This window comes from Molothrus ater, chromosome 30, assembly GCF_012460135.2.
Source record: "Molothrus ater isolate BHLD 08-10-18 breed brown headed cowbird chromosome 30, BPBGC_Mater_1.1, whole genome shotgun sequence".
In the NCBI taxonomy this organism is placed as follows: Eukaryota; Metazoa; Chordata; class Aves; order Passeriformes; family Icteridae; genus Molothrus; species Molothrus ater.
The window spans coordinates 2,453,227-2,470,418 of NC_050507.2; the positions used below are offsets into that span (position 1 = coordinate 2,453,227).

General features: G+C 51.8%; 1 protein-coding gene across 1 annotated transcript in view; it reads right to left on the reverse strand.

The window, feature by feature from the left end:
* The window catches only part of POU6F1 (POU class 6 homeobox 1), a 33,404-nt gene that overhangs the window by 15,849 nt on the left and 363 nt on the right, over positions 1 to 17,192 (reverse strand). The window contains 4 exon segments of the mRNA XM_054517686.1: positions 4,305 to 4,335; positions 6,760 to 6,819; positions 7,155 to 7,227; positions 14,944 to 15,282. Coding sequence (XP_054373661.1) covers positions 4,305 to 4,335; positions 6,760 to 6,819; positions 7,155 to 7,227; positions 14,944 to 15,282 — 503 coding nt within the window.

Here is a 17,192-nt window from a genome sequence, read left to right on the forward strand (position 1 = left end):
GGAAATGATAAAACTTTCCTATTAACCATCCTAATGATTGCTTTAATTAACTTTTCCACGAATCCCCGGCAGTGCAGCCAGCCCTTGGCAAGGTTTGTCACCAAATGCCATTTTGGGAGCCCAGTTTGGGGCAGTGGCTCAGACTCGGAGCTGTGCTGAAAAACCTCGATGGTTTTCAATAAACAAAGCCTGGGACAGGGAGATGTTTTTGCTGGAATTGGACGTGAGGAATGCAGGATTTATGGAGCACAAGGACATTCTGCAGAGCCCAGAGATAAAGAAGCAGTCCATGACTATACTGGAACTCTCCCTGGCTGGGAAAAGGGCAATAAAGAGACTGAAAATGGAAATGAAACAGCACAAGAAGAGAAATCAATAACCAATAGAGGATAAACTGGTAATTAAAATAATTCTGTAATTTATAGCCAATGGGCACGAATTTTTTTGTTGGCTAAAATGTAGAAATGGTGAAAAGTTTTGGAAGTGTGTGGTGGGGTGAGTATGTGCAGAGCCAGCTGAAGAATTTTAAAATTAAAAAGGATTCCACTGATTGATGAATGGAAAAAGAGATTTGCTTTTCCAAATAAACTTTAGGTTTGCTGATAAATGAAACTGGACATTGAGAGATGAAAGAAACAATGGGGAAAAGCCCTGAATTATCAATGTTCCAAGGATGGACCCCAGGCTCTCAGTTTTCCTGTCTCTGGGGCTCAGGGTGAGCGGGAATGGGATTGTCATTGCTCCCTGGTTTGTGCTTTTAGGGACTCCTGCAGCCCTGGGGCATCTCCCACCCTCTTCCCTGCCTGCTCTCCCTCCTCCTCTCCCCTGGGTGAAAATCAGCTCCACCCAGTATAGATACACACTATAATATGGGCTTTTTGCAAATATTAAAATGGATTTTATATGAGTGGTGTTAAAGTAACTTTGTTATATAATTTGTATTTCTGGTGTTAAGCTCAGTGCAATAGCTGATACAGATACATATTATAATATTGGCTTTTTGCAAATATTAAAATGGATTCTATATGTGTTAAAGTAACTTTGCTATAAAGATATAGTTTGTATTTGTTAATTAAGCTCAGTGCAATAGCTGATAGAGATACACATTATAATACTGACTTTTTGCAAATATTAAAAGGGATTCTATATATGTTAAAGTAACTTTGTTGTAAGATATAGTTTGTGTTTCTGTTGCTAATTAAGCTCAGTGCAATAACTGATATAGATAGACATTATAATATTGGCATTTTGCAAATATTAAAATGGATTTTATGTGTGTGGTGTTAAAGTAACTTTGTTATATAGTTTGTATTTGTTAATTATGCTCAGTGAAATAGCTGATATATATACATATTATAATACTGACTTTTTGCAAATATTAAATGGATTTTATAAGGGGCTGTGCAGGTTTTGGAGTCTGTTAAAGTAACTTTGGTATAAAGATATAGTTTGTATTTCTACTGTTAATTAAGCTCAGTGCAGTAGCTGATAGAGATACACATTATAATATTGGCATTTTGCAAATATTAAAATTGATTGTATTTGTGTTAAAGTAACTGCTATAGAGATGTAATTGTATTTCTGTTGCTAATTAAGCTCAGTGCAATATCTGATATAGATAAACATTATAATATTGGGTTTTTGCAAATATTAAAAGGGATTTTATATATATTAAAGTAACTTTGCTATAAAGATATAGTTTGTATTTGTTAATTAAACTCAGTGAAATAGCTGATAGAGATACACATTATAATATTGGCATTTTGCAAATATTAAAATGGATTTTATGTGTGTGGTGTTAAAGTAACTTTGCTATAAAGATGTAATTTGTATTTCTGTTGCTAATTAATCTTAGTGCAACAGCTGATATAGATACATATTATAATATTGGCATTTTGCAAATATTAAAATTGATTGTATATGTGTTAAAGTAACTTTGTTGTAAGATATAGTTTGTGTCGCTGTTGCTAATTAAGCATAGTGCAATAGCTGATATAGACACATATTAAATATTGGCTTTTTGCAGATATTAAAATGGATTTTATATGTGGGATGTTAAAATAACTTTGTTATGAAGACATCATTTTTATTTCTGTTGCTAATTAAGCTTAGACACAGCAGTGCAATACTGATACTGCACTGTACAATATCAGTGTGCTTGTGTTAAAATGCACATTGGGATAGGATAACACCCAATGCACACGCAACGGGCACACCTGTGCACGTGGGGACACACAATGAGCACACAATGAGCACACCTGTGCACACACAATGAGCACACCTGTGCACACACAATGAGCACACCTGTGCACATGGGGACACACAATGAGCACACCTGTGCACACACAATGAACACACCTGTGCACACGAGGACACACAATGAGCACACAATGAGCACACCTTGCACATGAGGACACACAATGAACACACCTGTGCACGTGGGGACACACAATGAGCACACACAATGAGCACATGGGGACACACAATGAGCACACCTGTGCATGTGAGCACACACAATGAACACACCTGTGCACGTGAGCACACACAATGAGCACACCTGTGCACATGGGGACACACAATGAGCACACACAATGAGCACACCTGTGCAGATGAGCACACACAATGAACACACCTGTGCACGTGGGGACACACAATGAGCACACCTGTGCACGTGAGCACATACAATGAACACACCTGTGCATGTGAGCACACACAATGAGCACACCTGTGCACGTGAGCACACACAATGAACACACCTGTGCAGATGAGCACACACAATGAGCACACCTGTGCACGTGAGCACACACAATGAGCACACCTTTTCCCCTTGGTGGACACACAATGAACACACCTGTGCACGTGAGCAGATACAATGAACACACCTGTGCAGATGAGAACACACAATGAACACACCTGTGCACGTGAGCACACACAATGAGCACACCTGTGCACGTGAGCACATACAATGAGCACACCTGTGCACATGGGGGGGGACACACAATGAGCACACCTGTGCACGTGAGCACACACAATGAGCACACCTGTGCATGTGAGCACATACAATGAGCACACAATGAGCACACCTGTGCAGATGAGCACACACAACGAGCACACCTGTGCACACACAATGAACACACCTGTGCAGATGAGCACACACAATGAGCACACCTGTGCAGATGAGCACACGCAATGAGCACACCTGTGCACGTGAGGACACACAATGAACACACCTGTGCAGATGAGGACACACAATGAGCACACACAATGAACACACCTGTGCACGTGGGGACACACAATGAACACACCTGTGCACGTGAGCACACACAATGAGCACACCTGTGCAGATCTGCCAACCCTCAGCACTGTGAGGTGCGCATATCTCACGGCTCTGCACAGATGTTTTCGGGATGTATTATGTTGTATTGATTAGTAGTGCTGCATTAACATTTTAACAGGATGGGAAATGTAGTTTTGTAGTTAAACGGTAACTTTTGCGTGGAGAGCTTTGTGATAATTGGCTGGCTGAGAAAGGTCACTTTGACACGATACCCTTGGATAAGTTTCAAGGAGACAAGCTGGGGATTAAGTAGGCAGTGTCCAATCACTGACAAGGGTCATGGTGACCTTGCTGCTACGTGAAGATGGGGGAGAGAATCTTCTGCCAGAAAAATGAAGATAGCCTAGGTAGAATAGCCACAGGAATGTAGATGTAGAAACAAAATAATCATTAGAGCATAGAAGTAGGTGTGGTTGATTCCTGTGTGTTTAACCAATAATGAGCTCAGCTTTGCAATATGTATAAGCTTCATTAACACCAACATAAATATGTGTGAGCTACCAATAAACTTTACTTTGTCCAAATTTTTATTACTCTAGTTTCACTACTATTTTTATAACCATTTCATTACTCTTAAACTTTTAAAATTTTAAAACCAAGAGATTGGCGTTTTTCACATTCCCACCTCGCTCAGCCCTGCAGAGCCATCAGGATTCGGAGGAAGAAGCTGACACTGCCCAGACAGAATCCTGAATTTATGCATCATGCATGAAGTGTAGGAATATGCGACAGGCTGTTGCTTTTAAGGGTTAATCCTCTGTTAATGTGGGTCCTTTTTTGGGCTTATTTTGCCCAGAAAAGGTACCTGGACTGTCTGTAACTCTGTTTTTATTGTCTCATATTTCCCTAATCCTAATTGTCCAAATTGTGATGACTCTAATTATATTGCTATTTTTATAATCATTTTATTATCATTAAACTTTTAAAATTTTAAAACCAAGTGATGGGCGTTTTTCACAGCACTCACCTCTGAAGGCAGTGAGGGCCAGGCCCAAAAACTGGAGTTGATAAAGAGAAGGAGCCAAAATCAAGACAACAAACAGCCGGCTCTAAAAAGGCGGCCCTGAGGAGGGGCCATGCAAAACAGGTCGTTGAATATGCAAACTAGTTCATGCATATGCATAAGGGCTATGAATGCAAAGCGATGATGTAAGGGAAAAGGTATTTAAGGGGTATCCCTGAAGATAACAGCGTGGGCTCGGCTGATGCCACGATAACCCTTGTCCTGTGCTCCTGCTGTCCTTTATTAAACTTTTTACATTTTCACAGGAGAGTGAACGTGTTTTTCACGTGACCTGTGCTCTATAGTCCTTGTCTCCTATTGTTCTTTATTAAATTCCACATTTTCACAGGAAAGTGATTGCGTTTTTCACACCTTTGCTCTGTTCTCCTTGTCTCCTATCATCCTTTATAAAACTTTTAAATTTTCACATGAGAGTGAACGTATTTGTCACATAGCCTTTGCTCTGTGGTTCTTGTCTCCTATTGTCTTTATTAAATTCTACACGTTCACAGGACACTGACCGTGTTTTTCACACCTTTGCTCTGTTCTCCTTGTCTCCTATCATCCTTTATAAAACTTTTTATAATTTACATTTTCACAAGAGAGTGACCGTGTTTTTCATGCAACTTTTGATCTGTGGTCCTTGTCTACTACTGTCCTTTATAAAACTTTTAAATTTTCACATTAGTGTGAACGTGTTTTTCACATAACCTTTGCTCTGTGGTCCTTATCTCTTATCATCCTTTATAAAACTTTTAAATTTTCACATGAGTGTGAACGTATTTGTCACATAGCCTTTGCTCTGTGGTCCTTGTCTCCTATTGTCTTTTATTAAATTTTTGACATGTTCACAGGACACTGACCGTGTTTTTCACATAACTTTTGCTCTGTTCTCCTTGTCTCCTATCATCCTTTATAAAACTTTTTATAATTTACATTTTCACAAGAGAGTGACTGTGTTTTTCACGTAACTTTTGATCTGTGGTCCTTATCTCCTATCATCCTTTATAAAACTTCTTAAATTTTCACAGGACAGTGAATGTGTTTTTCACACCTTTGCTCTGTGGTCCTTGTCTCCTATCATCGTCCTTTATAAAACTGAGGATTAATTAATGATTTATTAAACCTGGCTGTTCCACCTGAGCCTGTATGAACCCATCGAGCTGCACCCCAAAACGTGCAGCACCCCAAAACCCGCAGCACCCCAAAACACAGCGAGTACTGCCCCACCTGCATCACCCCACCCACAGCACCCCAAACTAACACCACCCCAAAATCCCACTGCAGCGTCCCCCCAGCCCCACAGGTGCAGCACAGGGCCAGGTGAGCCCCCCCAAATCTCCTGCAGGTGTCCAGCCCATCCCAGGGCACACAGCGGGGATCACACCCCCGGCCCGGTTTTGGGGGTCCCACCCCATGGCAGGTTTTGGGGTCCCAGCCCTGTTTTGGGGTCCCAGCCCAGCCTGGATTTGAGGTCCCACCTCGGCCGGGTTTGGGGTCCCCTTCTCCAGCCCAGTTTTGGGATCCCTCCCCAGCCTGGTTTTGGGGTGCGGGTCCTACCCCCCTGGCCGGTTTTGGGGTCCCACCCCTGGCCCAGTTTAGGGGTCCCACCCCAGCCTGGTTTTGGGGTCCCAGCCTGGTTTTGGGGTCCCAGCCTGGTTTTAGGGTCCCAGCCCAATCCGGTTTTGAGGTCCCAGCCCGGTTTTGAGGTCCCAGCCTGGTTTTAGGGTCCCAGCCCAATCCGGTTTTGGGCTCCCAGCCCGGTTTTAGGGTCCCAGCCCAATCCGGTTTTAGGGTCCCAGCCCCGGCCCGGTTTTGGGCTCCCAGCCCGTTTTGGGTTCCCAGCTTGGTTTTGGGCTCCCAGCCCGTTTTGAGGTCCCAGCCCGGTTTTGAGGTCCCAGCCTGGTTTTAGGGTCCCAGCCCAATCCGGTTTTGGGGTCCCAGCCCGGTTTTGGGGTCCCAGCCCAATCCGGTTTTGGGGTCCCAGCCCGGTTTTGGGGTCCCAGCCCGTTTTGAGGTCCCAGCCTGGTTTTAGGGTCCCAGCCCAATCCGGTTTTAGGGTCCCAGCCCCGGCCCGGTTTTGAGGTCCCAGCCCGGTTTTAGGGTCCCAGCCCAGTCCGGTTTTGGGCTCCCAGCCCGTTTTGGGCTCCCAGCCTGGTTTTAGGGTCCCAGCCCAATCCGGTTTTAGGGTCCCAGCCCCGGCCTGGTTTTGAGGTCCCAGCCCGGTTTTGAGGTCCCAGCCCGGTTTTAGGGTCCCAGCCCGGGCCGGTTTTGGGCTCCCAGCCCGTTTTGGGGTCCCAGCTTGGTTTTGGGCTCCCAGCCCGTTTTGAGGTCCCAGCCCGGTTTTAGGGTCCCAGCCCGGGCCGGTTTTGGGGTCCCAGCCCGTTTTGGGGTCCCAGCCCGTTTTGGGGGGCCGTACCTGCTCGTTGACCGTCAGCAGGGCCTCCTGGGGCTGCCCCGGGCACGGCTCCATGGTGACCTGGCACAGGTGGGGAGGGTCACACCTGCCACATGCTGCACGGGGGACAACGAGGGGCTGTCACCAACCTGGGGTCCCCGGGGGGATTTAGGGTTCTGGGGTTCTTCTCACCCCCTCTCAGCCCCTTTGAAACCCTAAAATCTCGGGATGGGCCAGGTGAAATCACCTCTCTGGAGCCCACAGAGGGTCCCCAAATCTCCAGGTGACACCTGGCTGCCCCCCTAAGCCCCTGGTGGTCCCTGAGGGGACCCAAACTGTTGGGGACACTTCTTCAGCAGGTGACAGGAGTCACGGGGTGGGGGTGGGCTCTGGGTTCATCCCCCAGGTGGCTTCACCTGCCCCAGAGAGCTGCCAGGGATCTGGGGGAACACCCCAAAGTCCTGCGGCAGCTTCTTCCTCCTCCCGAGGCTGGAAAAGGTGGGAAAAGGTGGGGAAAGGTGGGAAAAGGTGGGGAAAGGTGGGAAAAGGTGGGGAAAGGTGGGGAAAGGTGGGGAAAGGTGGGGAAAGGTGGGGAAAGGTGGGAAAAGTGGGGAAAGTGGGAAAAGTGGGAAAAGGTGGGGAAAGGTGGGGAAAGGTGGGGAAAGTGGGAAAAGTGGGAAAAGGTGGGAAAGGTGGGAAAGGTGGGAAAAGGTGGGAAAGGTGGGAAAAGGTGGGGAAAGGTGGGAAAAGTGGGAAAAGGTGGGGAAGGTGGGAAAAGTGGGAAAAGGTGGGGAAAGGTGGGGAAAGTGGGAAAAGTGGGAAAAGGTGGGAAAGGTGGGAAAAGGTGGGAAAGGTGGGAAAAGGTGGGGAAAGGTGGGAAAAGTGGGGAAAGGTGGGAAAAGGTGGGGAAAGGTGGGAAAAGGTGGGAAAAGGTGGGGAAAGGTGGGAAAAGTGGGAAAAGGTGGGGAAAGGTGGGAAAAGGTGGGAAAAGGTGGGGAAAGGTGGGAAAAGTGGGAAAAGGTGGGGAAAGGTGGGGAAAGGTGGGAAAAGGTGGGGAAAGGTGGGAAAAGGTGGGGAAAGTGGGAAAAGGTGGGGAAAGGTGGAGAAAGGTGGGAAAAGGTGGGAAAAGTGGGAAAAGGTGGGAAAAGGTGGGAAAAGGTGGGAAAGATGGGGAAAGGTGGGGAAAGGTGGGGAAAGGTGGGGAAAGGTGGGAAAAGGTGGGAAAAGGTGGGAAAGGTGGGAAAAAGTGGGGAAAGGTGGGGAAAGGTGGGGAAAAAGTGGGAAAAGGTGGGAAAAAGTGGGAAAAGTGGGAAAAGGTGGGGAAAGGTGGGAAAAGGTGGGAAAAGGTGGGGAAAGGTGGGAAAAGTGGGAAAAGTGGGAAAAGTGGGAAAAGGTGGGAAAAGGTGGGGAAAGGTGGGGAAAGGTGGGAAAGGTGGGGAAAGTGGGAAAAGTGGGAAAAGTGGGAAAAGGTGGGAAAGGTGGGAAAAGGTGGGGAAAGGTGGGAAAAGTGGGAAAAGTGGGAAAAGGTGGGAAAGGTGGGAAAAGGTGGGGAAAGGTGGGAAAAGGTGGGAAAGCTTCTGCTCCTCCCTGTCCCAGGTGGGACCATCCCCTCCCCTGCCCCCACTCCTGTCAGACAGGGAAGGGTAAAGGGGGCAGGGGAGGGGGAAATGAAGGGAACCCCATGGATTCTGGGGCTCCCAGGTACTCACCCACCGCTCGTGCTGGGGTGAGGGTCCCTCCCTCTGCACACGGGGCTGGATGTGGCTCCTGCCCCCCGGCCTGGGCTGGGGCTCCTGGGGGCTCCCAGGTTTCAGAGCTCCCGGGGTTTCAGGGCTCTGCTGTCCCGGCTGCAGCTCTCAGGAACTCTGGGCTCCGACTCTCCGGGTTTTGGGGTCTCTGGGCTCCGACTCTCTGGGTTTTGGGGTCTCTGGGCTCCGACTCTCCGGGTTTTGGGGTCTCTGGGCTCCGACTCTCCGGGTTTTGGGGTCTCTGGGCTCCGACTCTCCGGGTTTTGGGGTCTCTGGGCTCCGACTCTCCGGGTTTTGGGGTCTCTGTGCTCCGACTCTCTGGGTTTTGGGGTCTCTGGGCTCCGACTCTCTGGGTTTTGGGGTCTCTGGGCTCCGACTCTCCGGGTTTTGGGGTCTCTGGGCTCCGACTCTCCGGGTTTTGGGGTCTCTGGGCTCCGACTCTCTGGGTTTTGGGGTCTCTGTGCTCCGACTCTCTGGGTTTTGGGGTCTCTGGGCTCCGACTTTCTGGGTTTTGGGGTCTCTGGGCTCCGACTCTCTGGGTTTCAGGTCTCTGGTTCTCCGGGTTTCAGGATCTCTGGGCTCCGGTTCTCCTGCTTTTGGGGTCTCTGGGCTCTGGCTGTGCAGGTTTTGGGGTGTCTGTTCTCCGGCTCTTCAGGATTTGGGGTCTCTGGGCTCCAGCTCTCCAGTTTTGGGGTCTCTGGTTCTCCAGTTTTTGGGGTCTCTGGGCTCCGGCTCTGCAGGATTTGGGGTCTCTGACCTCTGGCTGTGCAGGTTTTGGGGTCTCTGGGCTCTGGCTCTCTGGTTTTCAGGTCTCTGGGCTCTGGTTCTGCAGAATTTATGGTCTCTGCTCTCTGGTTCTGCAGGATTTAGGGTCTCTGGGCTCTGGTTCTCTGGGTTTTGGGATGTCTGTGCTCCAGCTGTGCAGGTTTTGGGGTGTCTGTGCTCTGGCTCTCTGGTTTTGGGGTCTGTGAACTCTGGGTTTCAGGGTCTCTGGGCTCTGGCTCTCTGGGTTTTGGGGTCTCTGGGCTCCGGTTCTGTAGGATTTGGGGTCTCTGGGCTCCAGCTGTGCAGGTTTTGGGGTCTCTGGGCTCTGGCTCTCTGGTTTTCAGGTCTCTGGGGTCTGGTTCTGCAGGATTTGGGGTCTCTGGGCTCCGGTTCTGCAGGATCTGGGGTCTCTGGGCTCCGGTTCTGTAGGATTCGGGGTCTCTAGGTTCCGGCTCTCTGGGTTTTGGGGTCTCTGGGCTCTGTTTTTTGGGGTCTCTGGGTTCCGGCTCTCTGGGGTTCAGCCCCTCCTGGTTTTGGGGTCTCTGGGCTCTGGTTTTGCTGTCTTTGAGCTCTGGCTCTGCAGGTTATGGGGTGCCTGGGCTCTGGTTCTCTGGGTTTTGGGGTCTCTGGGTTCCGGCTCTCTGGGGTTCTGCCCCTCCTGGTTTTGGGGCTCCAGCTCCCGGGGCTCCTCCGAGTTTTGGGGTCCCTGGGTCTCTGGCCTGGAGGGACACAAAACATTGGAGATGTTCCCATTCCGAGCTCTGGCTGCTCCCGTGCTCCCCAAAAACCTGGGAGCCCCAGGATCCCCCCCCTAAAGACCCCCCAAAAGGAGGAGTTTGGGGAAAGGTGACTCAGTCAGGAGAAACAGGAAAGTTTCAAGGAGAAATCCTTGGATTTCTCTCTGCTGCTGCTGCTGCTGCTGGGAGGAGACACAAATAACCCGGGAGAGAAGACTAATTAATGAGCCAATTAATCAGACATTTGTGATTCCAGGCTGGATGCAGGTGGGCATCCAGCTCCAGATCCTTTCCCCATCACACATCCCGATTTTCACACTTTTTGGGGCATTTTTTGGCATTTAATGTGACAAATAATTTATGCAGATGGTGGTGAGGGCAGGCAGGGAGGAGCAGCCATGGAGCAACAGATGGAGGGAAGGCATAAAATGCATAAAATATTAATAAAAATATTAAAAATAAAGAAAGAGGGTAAAAAAGGTGAGAGAACGATATTTAGGATGCTCCTAGTCTCCATGTGGATTTAATTTCCATGTTAATTAAGTGTTGATGAGGCAGAGATGGGTCCAAAAGTTGGACCCATCATTATTATGTTTTGGTGCTACTATTATTATTATTATTATTATTATTATTATTATTATTATTATTATTATTATTATTATTATTATTATTATTATTATTATTATTATTATTCCATAATGATAACTATAATAATTAAAAATTAATAAAACCAAATAACAATAAAACCAAACCATAATAATGATAATAATAATAATAAATAATAATAATGCAATAAAAATAAACCCAAAACATGATAATGATTATGGTAATGATGATAATGATAATAATAATAGTAAAACAAAACATAATAAAGATAATATTAATAAAATAATAATAATAAATAATAAAACCAATACATAATGATAATAATAATAATAAAAAAACAAAAATAATAAAGCAACAATAATAATAATAGTTATTATTATTATTATTATTATTATTATTATTATTATTATTATTATTATTATTATTATTATTATTATTATTATTATTATATCGCTCCATCAGGGAAAACCCCAAACCAGTTGGCCACAGGTTTGCTGCCAGTTTAACTCCTTTTTGCAGCACTAAAAGGAACAATTTCCCTGGTTTTGCCCTATTTTCCCCAGTAAGGTGCAGGGAGCAGCCACGAAGCCAAGGTGGAATTCCTCAATCCCTGATTTCCTTCCCACCTTCAGCACCCTGACTCCCCAAAATCCAGGGAAATATTATTATTATTATTATTATTATTATTATTATTATTATTATTATTATTATTATTATTATTATTATTATTAATAATAATAATAATAATAATAATAATAATAATAATAATAATAATAATAATAAAACAACTAAAACAGGGGGCAGGATCCCGACCCCAAATGGAAGCTGCAGCATTTCTGGAGCCCCTGGCACTGGGAGCAGCCTGCAGTGGTGTCACTGGGACATTTGATGAAAATCCTTTCGCTGGGATTTTCTCCTGAGAAGCCTCAGAAAAGAAATGTAAATGCTAATTATCTGATTGCTTGGAATGTGGTCTGGAGATGGTTTAGCAACAGGTGCATCTTTGATTGGTTCCATGTGGATTGTTTTTACTCAGTGACCAATCATGGTCCAGCTGTGTCGAGGCTCTGAGCAGTCACGGGTTTTTATTATTCATTCCTGTCCAGCCTTCTGATGTCTCCTTTCTCTTTCTTTTAGTATATTTATTATTTTATGATATATCTTTATATATAATATATTATTTTATTATATATTTTTTATGATATATATTTTATGATATATATTTTATGATATATATTTAATATAATATATATATATATAATAATAAAACAGCCTTCTGAAACATGGAGCCAAGATTCTCATCTCTCACCTGGTCCTGGGGACCCTCAAACCCCCCCTCACAGGGGCACCCCGGGAGTTTCTATTGCCGGGATTGCCATCCCTGCCAAGGCCAGGGCAGAGTTTGGTGTCCCCAGGACAGAACCTGGAGAGCGACGCCAGGTCCTGAGGGTCCCCGAGGGCACGGGACAGCCTGGGGGGGCAGCACGGGGGGGGGGGACACGGGAACCCCTGGACCTGCATCCCATGGGGTGGGGTCAATGGGATTGATGGGATCAATGGCATGGGATGGGATCAATGGGATTGATAGCATCAATAGGATGGGATCAATGGGATCAATGGGATCAATGGGATCAATGGGATGGGATCAATTGGATCAACAGGATCAATGGGATGGGATCAATGTGATCAATGGGACAGGATCGATGGGATGGGATCAATGGGATCAATGGGATCAATGGGATCAATGGGATGGGATCAGTTGGATCAATAGGATCAAAGGGATGGTATGGGATCAATGGGATCGACAGGATCAATGGGATCAATAGGATCAATGGGATGGGATCAATGGGATCAATGGGACAGGACCAGTGGGATGGGATGGGATCAATGGGATGGCATGTGATCAATGAGATCAATGAGATGGGATGGGATCAATGGGATCAATGGGAAGGGATCAATTGGATCAACAGGATCAAGGGGATGGTATGGGATCCATGGGATCAATGGGACCAATGGGATCCATGGGATCAGTGGAATGGGATGGGATCAGTGGGATGGCATGTGATCAATGAGATCAATGAGATGGGATGGGATCAATGGGATCAATGGGAAGGGATCAATGAGATGGGATGGCATGTGATCAATGGAATTGATGGGATCAATAAGACCAACAGGATCAATGGGATGCCATCAATGGGATCAATGGGACAGGATCAATGGGATGGATGGGATCAATGGGATGCTATCAATGGGATCAATAGGATTCAACAGGATCAATGTGATCAACGGGATGGGATCAATAAGATCAACAGGATCCATGGGATACCATCAATAGGATCAATGGGATGGGATGGGATCAATGGGATGCCATCAATGGGATCAATAGGATCGATGGGTTCAATGGGATGGGATCAATGGGATGGGATCAATGGGATGGGATCAATGGGATGAGGGGTCAGTGCTGTGCCCCTCTGTTCCTCTGGGGGGCTCACGTGGGGTGCAGGGGTTGAAGAGCAAGAGTCACCCTGGGATGGCCACGGATGGAGGGGCTGAGGACAGGTTTGGGGGGCACAGGACAACACAGCCCCACCCCCTTCCTCCCCCCCAGAGTGAGGACCCCCCGTGGCCCCCATCCCTGTGCAGCTCCCAGGGAAGGTCCCCCCACCCCAAAACCACCAAAGGAGGGGCTCAGTGTGGCTGTGGGGGCAATGCCCCCCTCTATGGGGTGCTCGGTGCCCCCAAACCCTCACAGGCCCCCCCCACTGTTCTGCAGCACTCCAAAATATCCTCGGACCCCCCCCCCCACCTTCCTTAGCCCCTCAAACCTCGGTACCCCCTGCAATTCCCCTGCCCAGCCTTTCCCCCCCAAATCCCCTCTGGGGTTCCCAACAGGACCCCAGTACCGTCCTGCCCCCCTCTGCCCTGTTTCTCTTCTCCTGCACCCCAAAACTTCCCCTGAACTCCTCCTGCTACCCCCACCTGGGCAGTGACCCCCCTTTCCCTGCCCCAGGGGTCTCCAGCCCCCTCCCCCCATTTCCCTGACCACCCCCCGCCCAGTTCCGGGGTGACCCAGGGACCCTCACTAACCCAAAGGTCCCCCTAAATCCTCACCACTCCCCTCTGCCCCCACTCAGAGCCTTCGTGTCCCCCCGGTTCTCCCCAATTCCCCCCCAGACCCCCCCAAAGCCTCTCTCACCCCCAAACTGCCTTTGCCCCCCCATTCCCGGCGGCCCCTCCTCGGGCAGGACCCCAAAACTGTCCCCAGCCCCTCACCCCGTGTCTCCTCTCCTGCCCCCCCCGATCCCCCTTCCCTGCCCCGGGGCTCTCCAGCCCCTCCTGCCCCTTGCTGGACCCCAAAATTGAGGGGTGTTCCCGGGACCCCCCCCCCCCCTTAGCCGAGGTCCCCCTCACGCCCCATTTCTGTGCCCCCCAACTCGTGATGTCCCCCCAGTTTCCCCCACATACTCAGCACCCCCTCCAAGCCCCACAGACCCCCCCCAATCTGTCTTTCCCCCCCAAATCCCCCTTGGACCCCCCCAGGACCCCCACAATGTCCTGCCCCCCTCAGCAATGTTCTCCTCTCCTACACCCCAAAATCCACCCCCGCCCCCCCAAATTCCTCATGCCCCGCTCAGGGCGGTCACCCCCGTTCCCTGCCCCCCCCAGTTCTCCATTCCCCCCCTTCACGGACCCCCCCCCCCCCCAATTCCGGGGTGCCCCAAGGTGCCCCCCGCTCCCACCTGCCCCCACTCGGAGCCTTCGTGTCCCCCCAGCTCTGCCCAGTTCCCCCCAAGCCCCTCTGCCCCCCCCCCCCCCCCCCCCCCCCAAATCCCGCTGGGTCTCTTTGCCCCCCCCCACCCTGGGCAGGACCCCAAAACTGCCCCAAACCCCGCCCTGTGTCCCCAAATCCCCCTGCCCCCCCCGGACATCCCCGCCCCGGGGCTCTCCAGCCCCCCTTCCCTGCCCCCCCAGTTCCGGGGTTCCCCCAGGGGTGTCCCCTAAGCCGGGGTCCCCCCCTGGCACCCCCCGATCCCCCCCAGTCCCCACCGTTCCAAGCCCCCCAGTTCCTGCGCGTCTCTCCCCAGTTCCTCCCAGTTCTCCCCAGTTCTCCTCCCGGCCCCCCCGCCCCGCTCCGAGCCCCCCCTGCCTCCCAAACCTCCCCTGACCCCCCTTTCCCCCCCAAATCCCGCTGCCCCCCCCCCCGCTGTCCCCCGTTTTCCGCCGTTTTCTCCCCTTCCCCGCCCCCCCCAGCGCTCTTTATCATAAATATATAAATTATGCTAATTACGCCATTGCATATTCACCGCGCCGGGCCCGCCGCCCCCCGCCCGCCCCGGCCCCGCACTCACCGAGCCGGGGGTCGGGGGTCCGGGGGAGCCCCGGGGGGGCCGGGGGGGGTCCCCGCCGCTCTCGCCGCTCCCGCGATCGCCGCGGCGGCGACGGAGGCGGCGGCACAAAGGGGCGGGGGGCGGCGGCGGCCCCGGGAGCCCGGGCCGGGTCCGGGCCGGCGGGGGCGGTCACGGGGGGCTCGGTGCCGGGGGGGGCGGGTCACGGGGGGCTCGGTGCCGCGGGGGTCCCGCCGGGGGAGCCGCGGCGCTTCCCGGGGTTTCGGGGCTGCTGCGTCATGAACATAATTTATGCGCAGGCCGCTGCCGCAGGCGCCGTGCCGCCCGCCGCCGCTGGGGGCGCTGCGAGCGACAACGCGCACGGCCCGGGACAAGCGGGAGAGGGACACGGGACAGGGACCAGGGGCAGAGAGCCCGGGACAGCCGGGAGAGGGACACGGGACAGGGACCAGGGACAGAGAGCCCGGGACAGGGACCAGGGAGAGGGACACGGGACAGGGACCAGGGACAGAGAGCCCGGGACAGGGACACGGGACAGGGACCAGGGACAGAGAGCCCGGGACAGGGACTCGGGACAGGGACCAGGGACAGAGAGCCCGGGACAGGGACCCGGGACAGGGACCCCTGAGAGCCCCGGGAGAGGAACCCGGGACAGGGACCACGGGACAGGGACCCCTAAGAGCCACGGGAGAGGAAACCGGGACAGAGACCCAGGGACAGAGAGCCCGGGAGAGGGACCCGGGACAGGGACCCCTGAGAGAAACCCCGGGAGAGGGACCCGGGACAGGGACCACGGGACAGAGACCCAGGGACAGGGACCCAGGAGAGGGACACCGGGAGAGGAACCCGGGAGAGGGACCCGGGACAGGGACCCCGGGACAGGCACTCCCGAACAGGGACCTCAGAGACCCTCGTGACAGAGATCCCCTGAAACCCCCGGGACAGGGACCCGGCAGAGGCATCCGGGAGAGGGACTCGGGACAGAGACCCCAGAGACCCCTGGGAGACGAACCCGGGACAGAGATCACCGGGAGAGGGACCCGGGAGAGGGACCCGGGACAGAGACCCTGGGACTATCCAGAAACACCCCCCCACCCCAACTGGGACAGAGATCCCAAGAGCCCAGAGATGCTCGGGACAGAGACCATCCAGAGACCCCCTCACAATGGGACAAAAACCCCCGAGATCCCCCTGGACGCCCTCTGGAAACCCCCGAGCCAGAGCCCCCCGGGGCCAGAGAGACCCCAGAGCCGGAGACCCCTCCAGGAGCCCCCAAAATCCAGAGGCTCTCAAGATGCCCCCGGGCCCAAAGACCCCCCCGAGGCAGCGACCCCCCCCCCACAACAGAGGGACACCCCAGAGCCCCCCCGGGGTCTAAGGCACCAGGGACACCCCCAGAACCAGAAACCCCGAAACAGAGACCCCCGAGCTGCAGAGGCCTCCTCAGCCCTGGAACCCCAAAACCAGAGACCCTCCCCAGCATCAGAACCACCTCCAGCCAGCCCCAAGACCCCCAAATCAGAGGTTACCGGCCCAGAAACCCCACAAAACCTAGAGCCGAAGTGCCAGGACCCCCCAAACCCCGGATCTCCAATCTGAGACCCCTCAAAACTCCAGACCCAGAGTGCCAAGACCCCCCACAGCCCGGATCCCCAATCCAGGACCCCCTAAAACCCTGGATCCCCAATCCAGGACCTTCCACACCCCAAACCCCCAATCCAGAACCCCCCAAAACCCCAGACCCAGGGTGCCAAGAGCCCCCAAAACCCGGATCCCCAATCCAGAATCCCCCAAATCCCGGATCCTCAATCCAGGACCCCCCCAAACCCCAGACCCGGACCTCCAAATCCCAAATCCCCAACCCACGACCCCCCAAAACCCCAGATCCCCAATCCAGGATCCCCCAAACCCCGGATCCCCAATCCCGGATCCCCCAAACCCCCAGACCCGATGTGCCAGGACCCCCCAAAACCCCAATCCTCAATCCAGGACCCCCCAAACCCCCAGAACCGATGTGCCAGGACCCCCCAAAACCAAGATACCCAATCCCGGACCCCTCTAATCCAGGACCTCCCCCAAAGCCCAGACTGCCAATTCCAGACCCCCCAAAACCCCAAATCCCCAATCCCGGACCCCCCAAACCCCGGATCCTCAATCCAGGACGCCCCAAACCCTGAACCCCGAATTCCAGACCCCCCCCAAAACCCCAGACTCGGAGTGCCAGGATCCCCCAAACCCCGGATCCCCAATCC